We start from the raw sequence: 17,321 nt of genomic DNA, 5'->3' as shown, positions 1-17,321 counted from the left end.
GTTATGAGGGGCTGGGATAGTGTGAATTCCTAGAATTGGGGTGATCAAAACTAGAGGCAATAGGTTTAAGGTGAGAGGGGAAAAATTTAAAAGGGACCTGAGGGGTAACCTTTTCACACAAAGGACGGTACATGTATGGAATGAGCTGCCAGAGAAAGTGGTGGAGGCAAGTACAACATTGAAAAGGCATCTGGGCTAAATTCCGGCAAATGGGACGAGATCAGAATCGGATGTTCAGTTGGCATGGATGAGTTGGACCAAAGGGTCTGTTTCCATGCTGTATGACTCTATGACTGCATGAAAGAACCTGCATTTCCGTAGCACCTGCAGGACCCCAAGATGCCCCAGAAATCTTCGCAGTTAGTCAGTGAGGTGCCTTTAAAGTGTATTCACCGTTATAATGCAGGAAACACAGTAGCCATGGAAAATGTCACACAGTTCCATCAGTTTCCATTATTGATGAATCCACATTAATGCAATGAACTGAAAGTAAGATTGAAGAAAGCCTTCAGCCCTGAGGTGCCATGGAATGCAATTATATTCAACTGTCAAAACAGTCCCCAAATCTTATTAAATTCATTCACCCCTTCCAATTTATACAGAGAATTCTCTAAAGGCATAATTTCAAACTGTTACCCAAGCATTACTGAAGGAAAGACTGCCTTCTCTTAATATTAAAAATATTTTTAGCAGCAGAAGACTGGAGAGGATTAGCTGAATTAGGAACTTGGGGAGAGTCAAATAACTCTTGGGGGTCACCTGATAGCCTTAAAACACAATCTGGATGATCAAATGCAATCAACTATCAGAGTACCAAAGAATTTATCACATTTTCCGTGGTTTCCCAAGAACTTGCACCCTTGATGCTCCAAGAATCAGATATCATCGGGTGCGACTCTACAGCAAGGAAGGGAAATGTTCTCTCAGTAACTCCACAAGTCTCAGACAGAATGAAGGTGATTTTCATGAAAACATTTGCCGTGGAATGCAAGCATCGCCGGCTGGTTCATCCCTTGACAAGATGGTGCTGATCACCTTCTTGAACCGCTGCAGTTCCTGCAGTACACCTACAGTGCAGTACACCTACAGTGCTGTTAGGAAGAGACTTCCAGAACCCAGCAACAGTAAAGGCAGTGATTTGGCTCAGATTCTGAATGGAAAAGTGTGGCGTTGCAAAAGCACAGCCGGTCAGGCAGCATCTGAGGAGCAGGACAGTCAATGTTTCGAGCATGGGCTCTTAGGAAGAGGAGCTGATGAAGAACTCATGCTCGAAACATCGACACTCCTGCTCCTCGGATGCTTCCTGATCTGCTGTGCTTTTCTAGCACCATGCTTTCCAACTCTGATCTCCAGCAGCTGCAGTCCTCACTTCCTCCTAGATTCAGCATGGTGTGGTGCTTGGACAAGAACTTACAGGCAGCAATCCGATTCATCAAATGCCTTCGGCTTCTGGAGGTGGCACAGGGCAGGGTATGGAAGGTGCTGGAATGGGAGCCTGATTGATTATCTTGCAGATGGTACGCTCTGTTTATCCTTCCGTCTTCAGGTTTTTTTGTCATTCATTCATTCATGGGACGAGGGCATCGCTGGCTGAGCTAGCATTTATTGCCCATTCCTAATTACCCAGAGGGCAGTTAAGAATCAAGCACACTGTTGTAGGTCAGGAGTCACACGTAGGCCAGACCAGGTAAGGATGGCAGTTTCCTTCCCTAGAGGAGATTAATGAACCAAATGGGTTTTTTTGAAAATCAACAGTGGAATCGGTCATCATTAGACTCTTGATTACAGATTTTTTTTACGAATTCAAATTTCACCAAAAACATTACCTGAGTTTCTGGATGAACAGTCCAGTGATAATACCACTCGGCCATAGGAACTATGGGAAACTTGCAAGTGGTGGCAATCCCATTTATTAACTCCCCTCATCCTTCTAAGTGGGAGAGGTCACAGGTTCGGAAGGTACTGTCAGACAAATTTCTGCAGTGCATCCTTCACAAACTACACATTGATGCTGCCATGCATCAGTAGGTGAATGGAGTGAATGTTGAAGCTACTAATAGTTAATAATGGATAATTCTTACTTTGGTAATACGTGGAGACTACAACATAATGGTGATGATTGATTTTATGATCATCATTGTTATCCCAAATCTTTTCTCTCCTCGCAGGATTTTTCATCCAGTAAAAAGCAAGCAGAATCAAAAGCAGAAATTACTGGAAAAAGTCAGCAGGTCTAGCAGCGTTTGTGAACAGAAAGCAGAATTAATGCAAGACCCAAAGCTTAATAACTTGTTTAGAACATAGAACAATACAGCACAGAACAGACCGTTCGGCTCTCGATGTTGCACCGACCTGTGAACTATTATAAGCCCATCCCCCTACACTATCCCATCATCACCCATGTGCTTATCCAAGGATTGTTTAAATCTCCCTAATGTGGCTGAGTTAACTACATTGGCAGGTAGGGCATTCCATGCCCTTACCACTCTCTGAGTAAAGAACCTGCCTCTGACATCACCCTTCAATTTGTAGTTATGCCCCCTTGTACAAGCTGACGTCATCATCCTGTTTGGTAAACAACTTCCAGTCAAACCCACTTTGACCAGCTCATACATCAGAAGTCCCAGCGAGGTGCAGCATCACTGGCTGCTTTTTAAGATTCCAGAAGCAAGATTGCATCTTTGACCCTGGGTTGCCCTGACACTGTTTAATGCCACCTCCAATTCCTTGTGTGACACTGCAGCAGTACAGTGAGAATGCTATTCCTCGCGGCTGTGCAATTCATTACCATCTTCATTCTTGCCTTTGAAAATATATTGACAACTCGCCTGGTCTACTGTTCATTTCATTTACCAGATGATCCAGCCGTGAACAGTGAATATTAAGCAAGTGGCATCTTAGAGCGGGTTGGGTCATTGGAATCTCCGAGAACCTCTGGGAGTTTCTGTCACACAAGATGTCTCAGATTTTCAATCTTCCATTGGCTGGCCACATAAATTATTTTCCTGGAGGTGAAATTGTCAGTCAAAGACCTGGAGAAGGCTAGCGTCAACAGCTTCAAGCCGAAGCAAAAGATTAAACACATATTTTACATCAAACTATACCAATTTTCTGGGCATAAAAACCTATATCTGTCCTTGACACCACTGTCTTGAAAGAAAGACAGCATCTTGTCACATCTCACAGAAATAGCCCACGGCAACTTCAACTACAATGAACGGCTGTAAAGAACAGTGACTGCTTTTATCTGATCAAGTCCCTCAGTTCTCCACAAAAACCATGCAACTTTTTCCTAACCACAATCTGCAATACTCAGTAGGTAGAGTACTCAGCACAGAAACAGACCCTTCGGTCCAACTCCTCCATGCTGACCACATTTCCCAAACTATATTGGTCCCACTTGCCTGCATTTAGCCCATTTCCCTCTAAACCTTGCCTATTCATGTACCTATCCAACTGTTGTTACTGTACCTGCACCCACCACTTCCTCTGACAGTTCATTCCACATATGAACCACCCTCTGTATGAAAAAGTTGCCCCCGAGGTCCCTTTTAAATCATTCTCCCCTCACCTTAAAAATATGCCTTCTAGTTTTAAACTCGCCCACCCTGCGGTAAAAAAGACCTTTGCTATTCACTTTCTACAGGCCTCATGTGATTCTATAAGCCTCGACAAAGTCACCTCTTCACCTCCTACACTCCAGTGAAAAAAGTCCCAGCCTATCCAGCCTCTCCTTATATCTCAAACCATACAGTCCCAGCAGCATCCTGGTAAAACCTTTCTGCACTCTCTCCAATTTGATCTTGGGCCTGACTTTCCTGGGTCCCCTAACTTGCATAAGCAATGTTGGCCTTACTGGTAGCTCTTTCTTTAAAAGACCATTCTGAATGATCTGCATCTCGGCCATTTCTGTTTGGTAATTTAACAGACAAGAGTTTACACTGTGTGTCAGGGCAGCCCTGGGTCGAAGCTGCAACCTTGCTGCTGAAGCAGCCAACAGACGCTGCACCTGGTTGGGGTTTCTGATGTGCCACAGGGTTAAAAGGCCTCAGCAGGAGGTACTCAATTAATTTGACTGGAAGCTTCTTACAAAACAGATCTGTGAGCCTTGGGTCAGTCGGATGTTTGCAATTAATATTATCCCTAGACAATGCCCCACTACTTCACAATCTAAAGCAGCATTTAAAGCTGACTGCTTTTTCTTTGACCGAACAAATGCTTTATGTATTAGAGGTGTGTCTGACACCAACGTATGTTGCAACAGTACTTAATAGCGACTATGCTGATGCTACAAGTGGGAAACGTTGCTCAGAAGAAAATGCCCACAAACCAATGGCTGGGTGAACAAACACAGCATCTGGGTCACTGGAGAGAAGGAAGTCCTCGGGAGTGTTGCTGAACAAAGAGACCTTGAAATGAAGGCTCAGAGCTCCTTGAACGTGGAGTCGCAGGTAGATAGGATAGTGAAGAAGGCGTTTGGCATACTTTCCTTTATTGGTCAGAGTATTGAGTACAGGAAGTGGGAGGTCATGTTGCGGCTGTGTGGGACATTGGTTAGGCCACTGTTAGAATATTGTGTGCAATTCTGTTCTCCTTCTTATCAGAAAGATGTTGTGAAACTTGAAAAGGTTCAGAAAAGATTTACAAGGGTGTTGCCAGGGTTGGAGGATTTGAGCTATAGGGAGAGGTTGAACAGGCTGGGGCTGTTTTCCCTGGAGCGTCAGAGGCTGAGGGGTGACCTTATTGAAGTTTATAAAATCATGAGGAGCATGGATAGGATAAATAGGCAAAGCCTTTTCCCTGGAATGAGGGAGTCCAGAATTAGAGGTCATAGGTTTAGGGTGAGAGGGGAAAGATATAAAAGAGACCTAAGGGACAACGTTTTCACTCAGAAGATGGTACGTGTATGGAATGAGCTGCCAGAGGAAGTGGTGGAGGCTGGTACAATTGCAACATTTAAAAGGCATCTGGTTTTGTATATGAATAGGAAGGGTTTGGAGGAATATGGGCCAAATGCTGACAAATGGGACATCTGGTTGGCATGGACGAGTTGGACCGAAGGGTCTGTTTCCGTGCTGTACAGCTCTATGACTCTAATTTCCAGCTCTGCCTCATACAGCAGCAACATCTTGGTGTCAGCTACAGAATACCATATCTGCGGTAGCGGGTCACAGGTTCAAGACCCACTCCCTGAGACCTGAGCACATCCTCTTAGGTGACCTTCCAGTGTCGTCCTGAGTGAGCCAACATACACAAGATGTTCAAGATAGATGGATACCGTCCCATGGCTCTTGATGGAAGGAGAATCAGGGAGTTATTGGGGCGGCACGGTGCTCAGTGGTTAGCACTGCTGCCTCACAGCACCAGGGACCCAGGTTCAATTCCAGCCTCAAGCAACTGACTGTGTGGAGTTTGCACATTCTCCCCGTGCCTGCTTGGGTTTCCTCCGGGTGCTGCGGTTTCCTCCCACAGTCCAAAGATGTGCAGGACAGGTGAATTGGCCATGCTAAATTGCCCACAGTGTTAGGTGCATTAGGCAGAGGGAAATGGGTCTATGTGGGTTACTCTTCGGAGGGTCGGTGTGGACTTGTTGGGCCGAAGGGCCTGTTCCCACACTGTAGGGAATCTGATCATCAGTGCCCTGGTCCAATCAGTTAGAAAACAAAGCAGAGATGCTGGAAGAGGCCAGTGTACTCACGTACATCAACGACTGTAGGCAGATCAAGAGGGAATGAGAAGGGATAACTCATCAGTCACACACCAAGTCTTCAATGACGTTGATTAAGGCTCTGCTTCACTGCTGTGGCCGAAATCAGATTGGACAAACTCCAAACACAATTACAGGAAAGATAGATACAGATTTGGTAGGTTACAGCACATTTCACAACTCTACAGAAGAAAGGGAGGTTGGAGATGGGGAAGTGGGGTTTGATTTTTCAAGTCCTCTCAGACTGATGGCAAAGACACATTTTTCAGATCCATCTCCACATCCATTGCGCAAAAAGAAAAGAAAATCACACATAGATGTGGTATTTTGAGCCCATCACCACAAATGTCCTGGACAAGTATGTGCTGAAATAGAATCCACTCAAGGAATAGACGGGCCCTGGAGTTAAATCAATTGCTACAACATTCAAACAGTGAAGGTTGAATCGTACCTGATGAATTATCTGTGCCACAGCAAGTTGATCCACATATTTCAGCACTGGAGCTGTCTGGCTTTCTGTTACATCGCTGAAAATAAACACAGAAATGTTACAAACCATTTCTTAGCAAGCTGCTGCAGCAATCAAAGCTCAAAGTTTTAAAACATAAACGATTCTAAATCAAGTAACAAGTTTGAACAATCTCAAGTTAGTCCCCTCAAGTGACTGTCTCTGTGGAGTTTGCACATTCCCCCTGTGTCTGTGTGGGTTTCCTCCCAAAGACATGCAGCTGAGGTGGGTTGGCTATGCTACATTGCCCATAGTGTCCATGAATGTGCAGGCTAGTTGGATTAGCCATGAGAAATGCAGAGTAGGGAGGTGGACCTGGGTGGAATGCTCTGGAGGATCAGTGTGCATTCGATAGGCTGAATGGCCTGCTTCCATACTGTAGGGATTTTACGATTCGATTAATTTGTCTCCAAGAGTCAGAGAAACACGATGAGGGAGTGTGATGTGAAGGGAACTATGGAGAAGGGGAGGCCCAACGTTATGTGTTGGTAGCTGGAAGAGAATTCATGTGGCTCACATGGAAATGGTAAAAAGAAATTAAACATATTTCCCTTTGTGGCTCCTTCTCAGAGAGGGTTGCTCAGGTAAGTTGAGCCAAGTGCATGTTAAGGAATCTGAACAACAGATTGTGGATTGCCAGTTCTTGCTGAGTACGTGCTTTGGAGGAAGGGATGTCTGCAGGAAAGATCTTTGTGATATCCCACCCAACAAATGTGGAATATCATCCCACCAAGATGAATCTCATTGAGCAACACGACGGTGCCTTAATAAAGCCAACATTAAGAACACCGTTCAGCCTTTGGAGTCAATGAAATAACAGTTTGTCTGATTGCAACCTTAACTTTACATTCCTGTCTGGAACCATCACACTTCCGTCTGCTCTGCCCCAGCAGGGATTCAATGACCCAGTCTCCAATGCAGAAGAATCCAAACACAAACCATCGTCAGAAAAGAAATTCTTGCTTAAATAGGAGACTGCATTATTTTGAAACTGTGCCCAAGAGTGGGAACATTCTCTCAGTACTTACCCTGTCAAATCCCTCCAGAAACAAAGTGGTGTCAACAAGATCCCCTCTCGTTCCTCCAAACCCCAATGAGCACGGCGGCACAATGGCTGGCACTGCTGCCTCACAGCGCCAGGGACTGGGTTTTGATTCCCGCCTCGGGTAACTGTCTGTGTGGAGTTTGCACATTCTCCCTGTGTCTGCTTGAGTTTCCTCTGGGTGCTCCGGTTTCCTCCCACAATCCAAAGATGTGCAGGTTAGGTGAATTGGCCATGCTAAATTGCCCATAGTGTTAGGTGCATTAGTCAGGGGTAAATAGAAGATAGGGGAATGGATCTGGTTGGGTTACTCTTCAGAGGGTCAGTGTGTACTTGTTGGGCCAAATGGCCTGTTTCCATACTGTAGGGAATCTAATCTAATCGAATGCAGGTTTAAATTCCTCAATTTTGTCTTACGAGATTATCCCTTCATTCCAGGAATCACAGCATCCCTGCAGTCTGGAAGCAGACCATTTGGCCCATCGACTTCTCTTCCATGAAGCTTCCCACATAAACCTATCTTCTCTACACTATCCCTGTAACCCTGCATTTCCAGTGACCAATCCAGCGAGCCTGCACATCTTAGCAGGACTTATACACTTAATAGTAAGGTCCTAGGGAGTATTACTGAACAAAGAGACCTTGGAGTGCAGGTTCATAGCTCCTTGAAAGTGTAGTCACAGGTAGATAGGATAGTGAAGGTGACATTTGGTATGCTTTCCTTTACTGGTCAGAGTACTGAGTACAGGAGTTGGGAGGTCATGCTGCGGCTGTACAGGACATTGTTAGGCCACTGTTGAAATTTTGCGTGCAAATCTGGTCTCCTTCCTATTGGAAGGTTGTGAAATTTGAAAGGGTTCAGAAAAGATTTACAAGAATGTTGCCAGTGTTGTAGCATTTGAGCTATAGGGAAAGGTTGAATAGGTTGGGGCTGTTTTCCTTGGAGCGTTGGAGGCTGAGGGGTGACCTTAAGGAGGTTTATAAAAACCATGAGGGGCATGGATAGGGTAAATAGACAAAGTATTTTCCCTGGGGTGAGGGAGTCCAGAACTAGAGGGCATAGGTTTAGGGTGAGAGGGGAAAGATATAAAAGAGACCTAAGGGGTAACGTTTTCACTCAGAAGGTGGTAAGTGTATGGAATGAGCTGCCAGAGGAAGTGGTGGAGACTGCAACATTTAAAAGGCATTTGGATTGGTATATAAATGGGAAGGAGAAAGTGAGGTCTGCCGATGTTGGAGATCAGAGCTGAAAATGTGTTGCTGGAAAAGCGCAGCAGGTCAGGCAGCATCCAGGGAACAGGAGAATCGACGTTTCGGGCATAAGCCCTTCTTCAGGAATGAGGAAAGTTTGTCCAGCAGGCTAAGATAAAAGGTAGGGAGGAGGGACTTGGGGGAGGGGCGTCGGAAATGTGATAGGTGGAAAGAGGTCAAGGTGAGGGTGATAGGTCAGACTGGGGTGGGGGCGGAGAGGTCGGGAAGAAGATTGCAGGTTAGGAAGGCGGTGCTGAATTCGATGGAGGAGACTGAGACAAGGTGGGGGGAGGGGAAATGAGGAAACTGGTGAAATCCGAGTTCATCCCTTGTGGTTGGAGGGTTCCTAGGCGGAAGATGAGGCGCTCTTCCTCCAACCGTCGTGTTGTTGTTTTCTGGCGATGGAGGAGTCCAAAGACCTGCATATCCTTGGTGGAGTGGGAGGGGGAGTTGAAGTGTTGAGCCACAGGGTGGTTGGGTTGGTTGGTCCGGGTGTCCCAGAGGTGTTCTCTGAAACGCTCCGCAAGTAGGCGGCCTGTCTCCCCAATATAGAGGAGGCCACATCGGGTGTAGAGGATGCAATAGATGATGTGTGTGGAGGTGCAGGTGAATCTGTGGCAGATATGGAAGTTGCACTTCCTCTGGCAGCTCATTCCATACACTTACCACCTTCTGAGTGAAAACGTTACCCCTTAGGTCTCTTTTATATCTTTCCCCTCTCACCCTAAACCTATGCCCTCTAGTTCTGGACTCCTCCACCCCAGGGAAAATACTTTGTCTATTTACCCTATCCATGCCCCTCATGGTTTTTATAAATGGGAAGGGTTTGGAGGAATATGGGCCGGGTGCTGGCAGGTGGAACTAGATTGGGTTGAGATATCTGATATGCATGGACGAGTTGGACCGAAGGGTCTGTTTCCATGCTGTACATCTCTATGACCCTATCCCTGGCGACCATGGGCACTGTTTAGCCTGGTCAATCCACCTAACCTGCACATCTTTAGAGTGTGGGAGGAAACCCACACAGAGACAATGAGCATTTGCAAACACCACTCAGACAGTGTCCCGAGGCTGGGATCGAACCCTATTACTGAGAGGCAGCAATGCAAATCACTAAGCCACCATGCCTCCCAACAAGTGAACCCCAGCCATGGAAACCTTCTCTGATCCATTTCTAATGCAAGTATAACCCTCCTGAAGGAACATGTTTTTAAAGATGGACACAACATCGGAAATAACAATAAAATTAGAAGTCAAAGTACAAATATATGGGTTGTGCCTGCTGGCAGGTGGTACTAGATTGGTTTGGGATATCTGGTCAGCATGGACGGGTTGGACCGAAGGGTCTGTTTCCATGCTGTACATCTCTATGGACTCTATGATATAATTACATTTTTGACTCATGTAAAAACCTGTATGGCATTCTCTTAAAGTTAAGACAAAGGTGGTAGGAAAGTAACTCTGATGATCCATTGCAAGTGCCATTACACTAATATTTTCTGACTATTTAGTTTCTGGCTATCAGCTTAACCTACAGCGACAGAGAGGAGGAGAGCTGTGCAACAGCTGCCCAACCAACACTGATAGTTAAAAATGAGCTCTCTATAACAGCCACTGACACAAACCACATCCAGCTCCTAAATGCATGCATAAACCCAGGACTCAGAGAATCAATTCCCTTCAGATGTCTGACACTGCTGTGGTGCTGCTATCACCTGTTAAAGATGAGAAAGCAGTTTATTCTGAGTCCATGTTCCTGAATTCCTATCGTTTCATTCCACCTTTGAATTTACTTCTTTTTTTAGAAAACAAATACATGGCTGGTAGCAAATCTCTGAAGATAATTAAATCACCCTCTTGTTGCACGCAGCATTCAACCTGTTTCCTGGAGCTTCATAAACCTTCAAGTGAGTCCACATTATTTGAGATCCTTCCTAGTGGAAAGCTTTTTGTTTTAAAGTGGAACTCATTATCTTTCCCCACAAGCTCAGACATTATTTCGTTACTGTGACTAATGGTGCAATCTATATTAAAATTTCTCACTTCACACTCTCTCTCTCACACACACACAAAAGACCACCACATCTTTTTCACTGATGTGTTTATGGCTCCATTCCATTTTTAAAGGTTTATTTATTCATGAGATCAGGGTGTGGTTGGCCAGGCCAGCATTTATTGCCCATCAGGCAGTTAAGAGTCAACCACATTGCTGTGGTCTGCAGCCCCATGTAGACCAGATCAGGTAAAGATGGCAGATTCCTTCCCTAAAGGACATTGCTGAACCAAATGGGTTCTTCCAGCAATTAACAATGGTCATTCGCTCTCAATTCCAGATTTTTCAAATCCAGGTCCCCAAAACATTTGCTGACTTTCTGGATTAACAGTTAATATCACTAGGCCATTGCCTCCCTGCGATTTGGGCTCCCTATTATGAGACACATGGGCCGTAGCCTTTTAAAAAAAAGTTACGCTGGAAGATAGAATGCCATAACCTTGTGTCCCAAGTTTAGGTTTCAATGTGGGAGCTCGTCTCTGGCATTGGTGGATTTTCCCACATGCTATACAGACCCAGAGCATGAACACCACTGGAACTCCCCGTGAGCACCTCTCAGAAGCTCTCTCAACACTCAAAAGCCCACACCATCATTTGGGTCCAAGGTGGTTAACTCTTCAGCCCTGTGCAATTCAACTTGCATTTATTTAGCACCTTCAGCGTCCTGAAGCACAGCACAGGAGTGAGATCAGACAACATTTAGACACTGAATAAAAGTTCTGAAGCAGGACCATTGCTTACTCTCCAGCAATGATGCCAGACCTGCTGAGTTCTTCCAGCAATATGGGATTTTGTATAACATTCAGAAACTGAGCCATTCTGGGGGATAATAGGTATAGGATCAAAACTGAAATAGATAGGATTTAAGGAGTATTTTAAAGGGAAAGGAAGAAAGGTGAACTGAAGATGAGAAATCTAGAGTTAAGGCCTAGTCATCTGAGGCACAACTACTACCAAAAAGAGGTGAAAAACGTTGTAGCTGATGACAGATAATGGATAGGCACTGTGACCATTTAAGGATCTGCATAAAAAAGATGAGAATTTTCAGTCTGAATTTACAACTGGTGAACAAAGAAGTGCCTACAGACTGCAGCTCATTATTGATTCCTAGCTCATAGAGAACCAAACCGATGGCCCTTCAAAACCCATCCATCCTCTTATAAGATTTTCTGAACAGTTCCCAGTGGCTGTTATGAAGCTGGCTTACTAATGTATTTGTTTTTGTTCTAAGCTGCCAATAAATGCTATGAGAGAATAACAAATAACTTTAGGACCAATTGGAAGGTGCGAATCTAATCAGGTGTGGTCATAAATTAGGACAGCAAATTCTCAAAACTAGTAGCACAGTCGCGATTAATGGATTCAGGTACAGAGTTAACAAATCAGGAGCAACCAATGGCTAAATCGCCAAAGGCAACCCAGGATCTGCAATGGTTCACAGAAATGACATTGATTTTAGAGAGGTCTCAGGTTAAAGGATGAGGAGCATCAGTGAACCACACAATTTACTTGTTGCTTCACAACCTGACAACAAAATCGGTAATTTGAGAGCTTCTGTGCCCCACACTGGTATGGGTTTCCTGAGCAAGTAATTGAACTAGACGTCCAAACAACTCTTCAGTTGACCCAGCAACTCAAAACACAGATCACAGTCGCAAACCAAATAGTTTCTGCAGAAGCTGTTCATAAATAAGACTCTCGCCTTCGAGTCAGAAGATTGTGGGCTCAAGTCTCACAGCAGTGACTCAAACACAGAACTTACCTGGATATTATTTTGCAGTGCTGAGGGAGTGCTGCATTGTAGGAGGTGCTGTCTTTCAATTGACATATCAAAGTCAGTCGGCCCTACACCATTCCACCTCATTCTTTCAGATAAACAATGGCTCTCAGTAGTGTAGTACTGTATATATTAAATTGGAACGAAGGTAAGTTCTCCCTTAGCCAATATTTATCCCTCAACCAAGACCGAAAAACAGATGATCAGATAGTGTAAAAGTGTAGGACCTCACTGTGTATGAATTAGCTGTTGTATTTCCTAACTGAAAGTATTGTACAGCGTAAACACAGACCTTTTCTTCAAGCTGGGGAATCTGGAACAAGAAGGAAGAGTCCCAGGGAAAGACTATAATCATTTAGGACTGAGATGAGGAGAAATTTCTTTATTTAAAGGGCTGCGAGTCTTCAGAAGTCTCCACCCAAGAGCATTGTGGACGTGCTGCCATTCAATGCCGAGGCACAGATTTTTGATCTCACCAAGATTTAAGGGATGTGGCAAGCTGATGGATTGGTGAAGCTAAAGCAGAGAAACAGCCACGATTGTATACAATAGCAGAACAACACTGAGGAGCCACACAGTTTATTCCTCCTCCTTACCTTCCTATAACAAAAGAATCGTGTTTCAAAAGTACTTTAGTGCCTCCAAAGGCAGACAGAGGTTTTAGAAATGAAAGTCTGTCTTTCTTTCCCCACAAATACTCTGCTCTTACAGCCAATATCCACATGTGCTGCCAAGAACAATCTATTACTTAACTTCGTCGTTGCGACTGCTTATTGCCTCTTCCACATTGGAACCGTGGAAGGGGGTCCCCACTCCGGGGGAGAGCCTGTGTCAGAAAGGAGTTGGCAGAAAATGGCTGCAGCTCATTAGGACCCTACAAGGTATCAACATTAATGAAGTTCGAAACGCAAACAGAAATCAAAGTCCTCTCGGAAGACAGATGAACCCGAGCAGATGCAACTACTAATCTTCATATAAGCCCTACATTATAGTAATTAGAATTAAATGAAGAGCATCTGGCATGTCATTTACTACACCATTTTGCTTTTGAAATGTGTCTACATTTCCAGGCATGGACAGAATATCAATCATACTCCATTATTTATGAGATATTAATGCATCTTTCTTCTTCCTCTTTCGAAGATGCCAACTCTTATGAATCCAGATTCACCTGCACACCCTCATTTTTGCTCCAGCCTTTAGGCACGAACCAAAACAAAATATACGAGAGAGTAATTCAACCACAGGGGCCATCACAAACTGAACAAACACAATCACAACTCGTGGTGGCACTTGTTAAAGTTATTCTCCTGCGGGATGTTGGCATCACCAGCAAGGCCAGTATTTGCTGCCCATCCCTAACTGAGTCTCTCAATCCACCATTTCAGTTAAGAGTCAATCACATTGCTCCGGGTCTGAAGTCAAACTTTCGCCAAATCAGGTAAGGTTCCAGATCTCCTCTCCTGAAGAACACTGGTGAACCAGATGAACTTTTGCAACAATGATAATTTCCATGGCAGAGGGGCTCAGTGGTTGGCACTGCTGCTTCACGGCGCCAGGGACCCGGGTTCAATTCCAGCCTCGGGTGACTGTCTGTGTGGAGTTTGCATGTTCTCCCTTTGTCTGCGTGGGTTTCCTCGAAGTGCTCTGGTTTCCTCCCACAACCCAAGAAAGTGCAGGTTAGGTGAACTGACCATGCTAAATTGCCCATAGTGTTCAGGGATTAGTAGGCTAGGTGTATTAGTTAGAGGTAATAGGTATAGGGAATGAGTCTGGAAGGGACACTCTTCGGAGGGTCGGTGTGGACTTGTTGGACCAAATGGCTTTTTTCCACACTGTAGTGATTCTAATTCTAATCAGTCTGTAGTGGTGGGATTTGAACCAGTATTCCCAGGGATTGAATCCAAGCCTCTGAATTACCAGTGGTAGCACTTTACCACTGTCTCACCAAGCATGCAACAAAGTTCCCTAAGAGTGGTAAGATTCCGGATGTGAATAACGACTGGAGAATGTTTCCTTCATTAGCCCAGAGGTGGTGGCTCAAACAAATCATGCAATCAGCTAACTCAGGCGGAAATCAGATTTTATTTTAATTCATTCATGGGATGAGAGCCAGCATTTATTACCCATCCCTAATTGTCCAGGGGACAGTTACATGTCAACCACATTGCTATGGGTCAGCAGTCACATGGCCAGACCAGGTAAGAACAGCAGATTTCTTCCCACAAATTTAGTGAACAAGATGTTTTGTCATGACAATCGCATGGTCAGCATTAAATTAGAACTCAATTCCAGGTTTTTAATTAATTCAAATTTCATGATTTGCCCTGGTGGTATTCAAACTCATGGCCCCAGAACATGAACCTGGGGGTCTGGATTACTTGTGCAGTGGCATTACCACTACTCTGCCATCGCCTGCTACAAAGACGAGAACACACCCAATCAGCTCATCTACTCGTTGCCTGAATCAACTCAGCCCTTAAACAGACCTCTGATGTTTAGTACGACATTACGAAGAAATAAAGTAATAACATATATTACTGAATAATCAATAAATCCTCATTAACCTTCATGGGTCAAGGACATCAAGGGTCGTTTCTCAAGGGATGAGGCGAGTAGGATCATATATTAGGTTGCAATGAGAGACAAAGGCAGAACCTTCCATTGGATGTCAGAGAGGTCTTTGGCTGGCAGTGTTAGAGGTAAAAGTCAGCAGTCTTGGTAACAGATAGGATCATCTCTCACTAAAACCATGACAGTTAAATCCAAATTAACATTCCCATGACCACTCGTGCAGACTGGTGACCTTCTAGTTTCTGTAGCTCAGCTCCGCACTGTCTTCACACAGAGAGCACCAGTTCACTGAATATCAATAGCGTTTCAGTGCATTGCCCTGGAGGCTTCAGTAAAGCATTGCTGGCAGCATTAGCTCAGGTGGTATTACTCTCCCTTTTCCATTACAAGGTTGTGCATACATACAGTCAGGGACTTGAGCACAAGATGTGGGTGACATTTCAGTGTGGTTCTAAGAGAATGGTGCACTGTCTAAACTGACATATTTCAAATATTTCGAAGGAGGCCAGAGGATGTTTTGATCAATAATCACTTTTTAAAGAAAAGCATCAGAGTGCAGATTTTGGGAACTGGCTGCATGTGAGTTGGCTGCTATCCAACAATGGTGACCCCATTGGTTGAAAAGCATGTTTTGTTTTTAGGTACCCTTAGGTCATGAAAAGCACTTCTCTGCACGACTTGCCGAGTTAAACAATTCCTCAGGATGGACGGGGACATTCTGGTGCTGAGGTAACTAAACAGTTTAACGCTGGACCCACACACATTGTCAGAGGTGGGGCATAAAGTCATACAGCATGGAAACAGACCATTCAGTCCAACTCGGTCACTCAGGTGGCTGTCGAATCAGCAGCCAGCTGGGAGAGATGCTCTGTTTCCATCTGCTGTTTTCATTCAACATCCATCTGGATATACCCAAAATGGCTGACCCTTTGGTGAAATGTTTCCTTTCCAGTTTGGGCATTCTTGGGTGAGAGATATTGTGTGTGTGTGTGTGTGTGTGTGTGTGTGTGTGGCCGGGATGGAATGGTGCATTTCTTTCAGGGAGGTGACAAGAATATATTTGAAGTGATTCCCCCTCCCTCCCGGTAAGCCCTTCCCATAACGAGGCTCATCTTGTGTCAGATAAGATACAGAGCTCATCTTGTGTCAGACAATGTGGACAGCATGGCCTGGTCATCACAGCTAACTGACTGTACCCAGAGCTTCAATACTGGAGATGCTCAGTCTGAAGTTGATACTGGAGCGGCTACTCTGCCAGCGGATGTACAGGATTTTGTAAAAGCACTACTGTAGACATTCCTTCAGCTAGACAATTGCCCTGCAGGATATGCCTCAGCAGTGACCTCAATAGGAATAGAGATTCACAACTCAATCTCAGGTTATGTCTCCAGCAGATTACAGCCACAAAACGAGTCTTGGGTGACCCACTACCATTCATGTTATTAAAATTGATAAGATAATTGTCTCAAACACTGGGTAAAGCAAGATAAATCTGCTTGAATTCCTCATTCACAACGCAATCAAGGAAAATGTCATCAGCATGTCCATGAAGGATACAAAAGAAAGCAATGATTTTGATAAACAGGCCACCATCAGACCTAATAAATCATCTCCTCTGTGGGTGAGAGACTTGCAGACCTGACTCATAAAATGGCCCGTTTCCTGGGAAACCACTGCTTCTATTATGCATTATAAACAGCAATGTAATCTCAATGCCAGCTCATTTTAAGCGAAAGTATTTTTCCTTAAAAATATAAATCATTTTGAGTCATCCAGAAGCAAACACTACGTATGATTATGCAAAGATTATGAACTTGTTCGATAGGGTAAACAGAGAGATGCTATCTCCATTTGTGATTGAGACCACAACTAGGGACCGTAAATATGCGACAGAGACTGATAAACCTAGCCAAGGGATTCAGGAGAAACTCCTTAGCCAGAGAGTGGTTAGAATGTGCAACTTGTGGCCACATGAAGTGGTTCAGATGGTTAGCTGGATAGGAAATGCACTGAAGCAGTGCAGAAACAAGTTTTTCCACAGGTTTATTCTAGTTTTTATAGTCCATGTGAGCTCATTGCATCCTACATCAATCAACCCCAACAACACATCCTTCTATATTCTGTTCTTGTTGATGTAATTTTCTCTACATTGACCCCCCCTCTGTCAGACTACATCATTTAAAACTGTTGTCAGGCCACCTCACAGCTTTCTCTTTGTTTTTCCAAAATGGAAAAGACCATCTCCCCTCACCAACAAGATTATTTCAGCCTTTTCTGATAAGTGTACCTTTTCTGCTCCAACATTGCAATTGGAAGTCTTACTTTGCACCTTGCTACAGTCTCCAGACTCTTTGTAAAATATGAAGTGTGCCCTACACTTCCTTAGAGCAGTGGAGGTGCCCATGTTGG

At 44.5% G+C, this 17,321-nt stretch overlaps 1 protein-coding gene across 2 annotated transcripts in view; it reads right to left on the bottom strand.

Annotated features, from left to right (window-relative positions):
• pigk (phosphatidylinositol glycan anchor biosynthesis, class K) overlaps positions 1 to 17,321 on the bottom strand; it is a 120,168-nt gene that overhangs the window by 42,082 nt on the left and 60,765 nt on the right. For both annotated transcript variants that reach the window (XM_043698684.2, XM_087990415.1), the window contains one exon: positions 6,159 to 6,234. In XM_043698684.2, the coding sequence (XP_043554619.1) occupies positions 6,159 to 6,234 (76 nt within the window). The remainder of the gene's footprint in view (positions 1 to 6,158; positions 6,235 to 17,321) is intronic.

Source organism: Chiloscyllium plagiosum, unplaced genomic scaffold, assembly GCF_037043375.1.
Source record: "Chiloscyllium plagiosum isolate Xiang-an unplaced genomic scaffold, Cpla_swu_hap1 HiC_scaffold_9, whole genome shotgun sequence".
Lineage (NCBI taxonomy): Eukaryota > Metazoa > Chordata > Chondrichthyes > Orectolobiformes > Hemiscylliidae > Chiloscyllium > Chiloscyllium plagiosum.
Note: the sequence above shows the minus strand (reverse complement) of the source record. Positions and strands in the feature narration are given on the sequence as shown.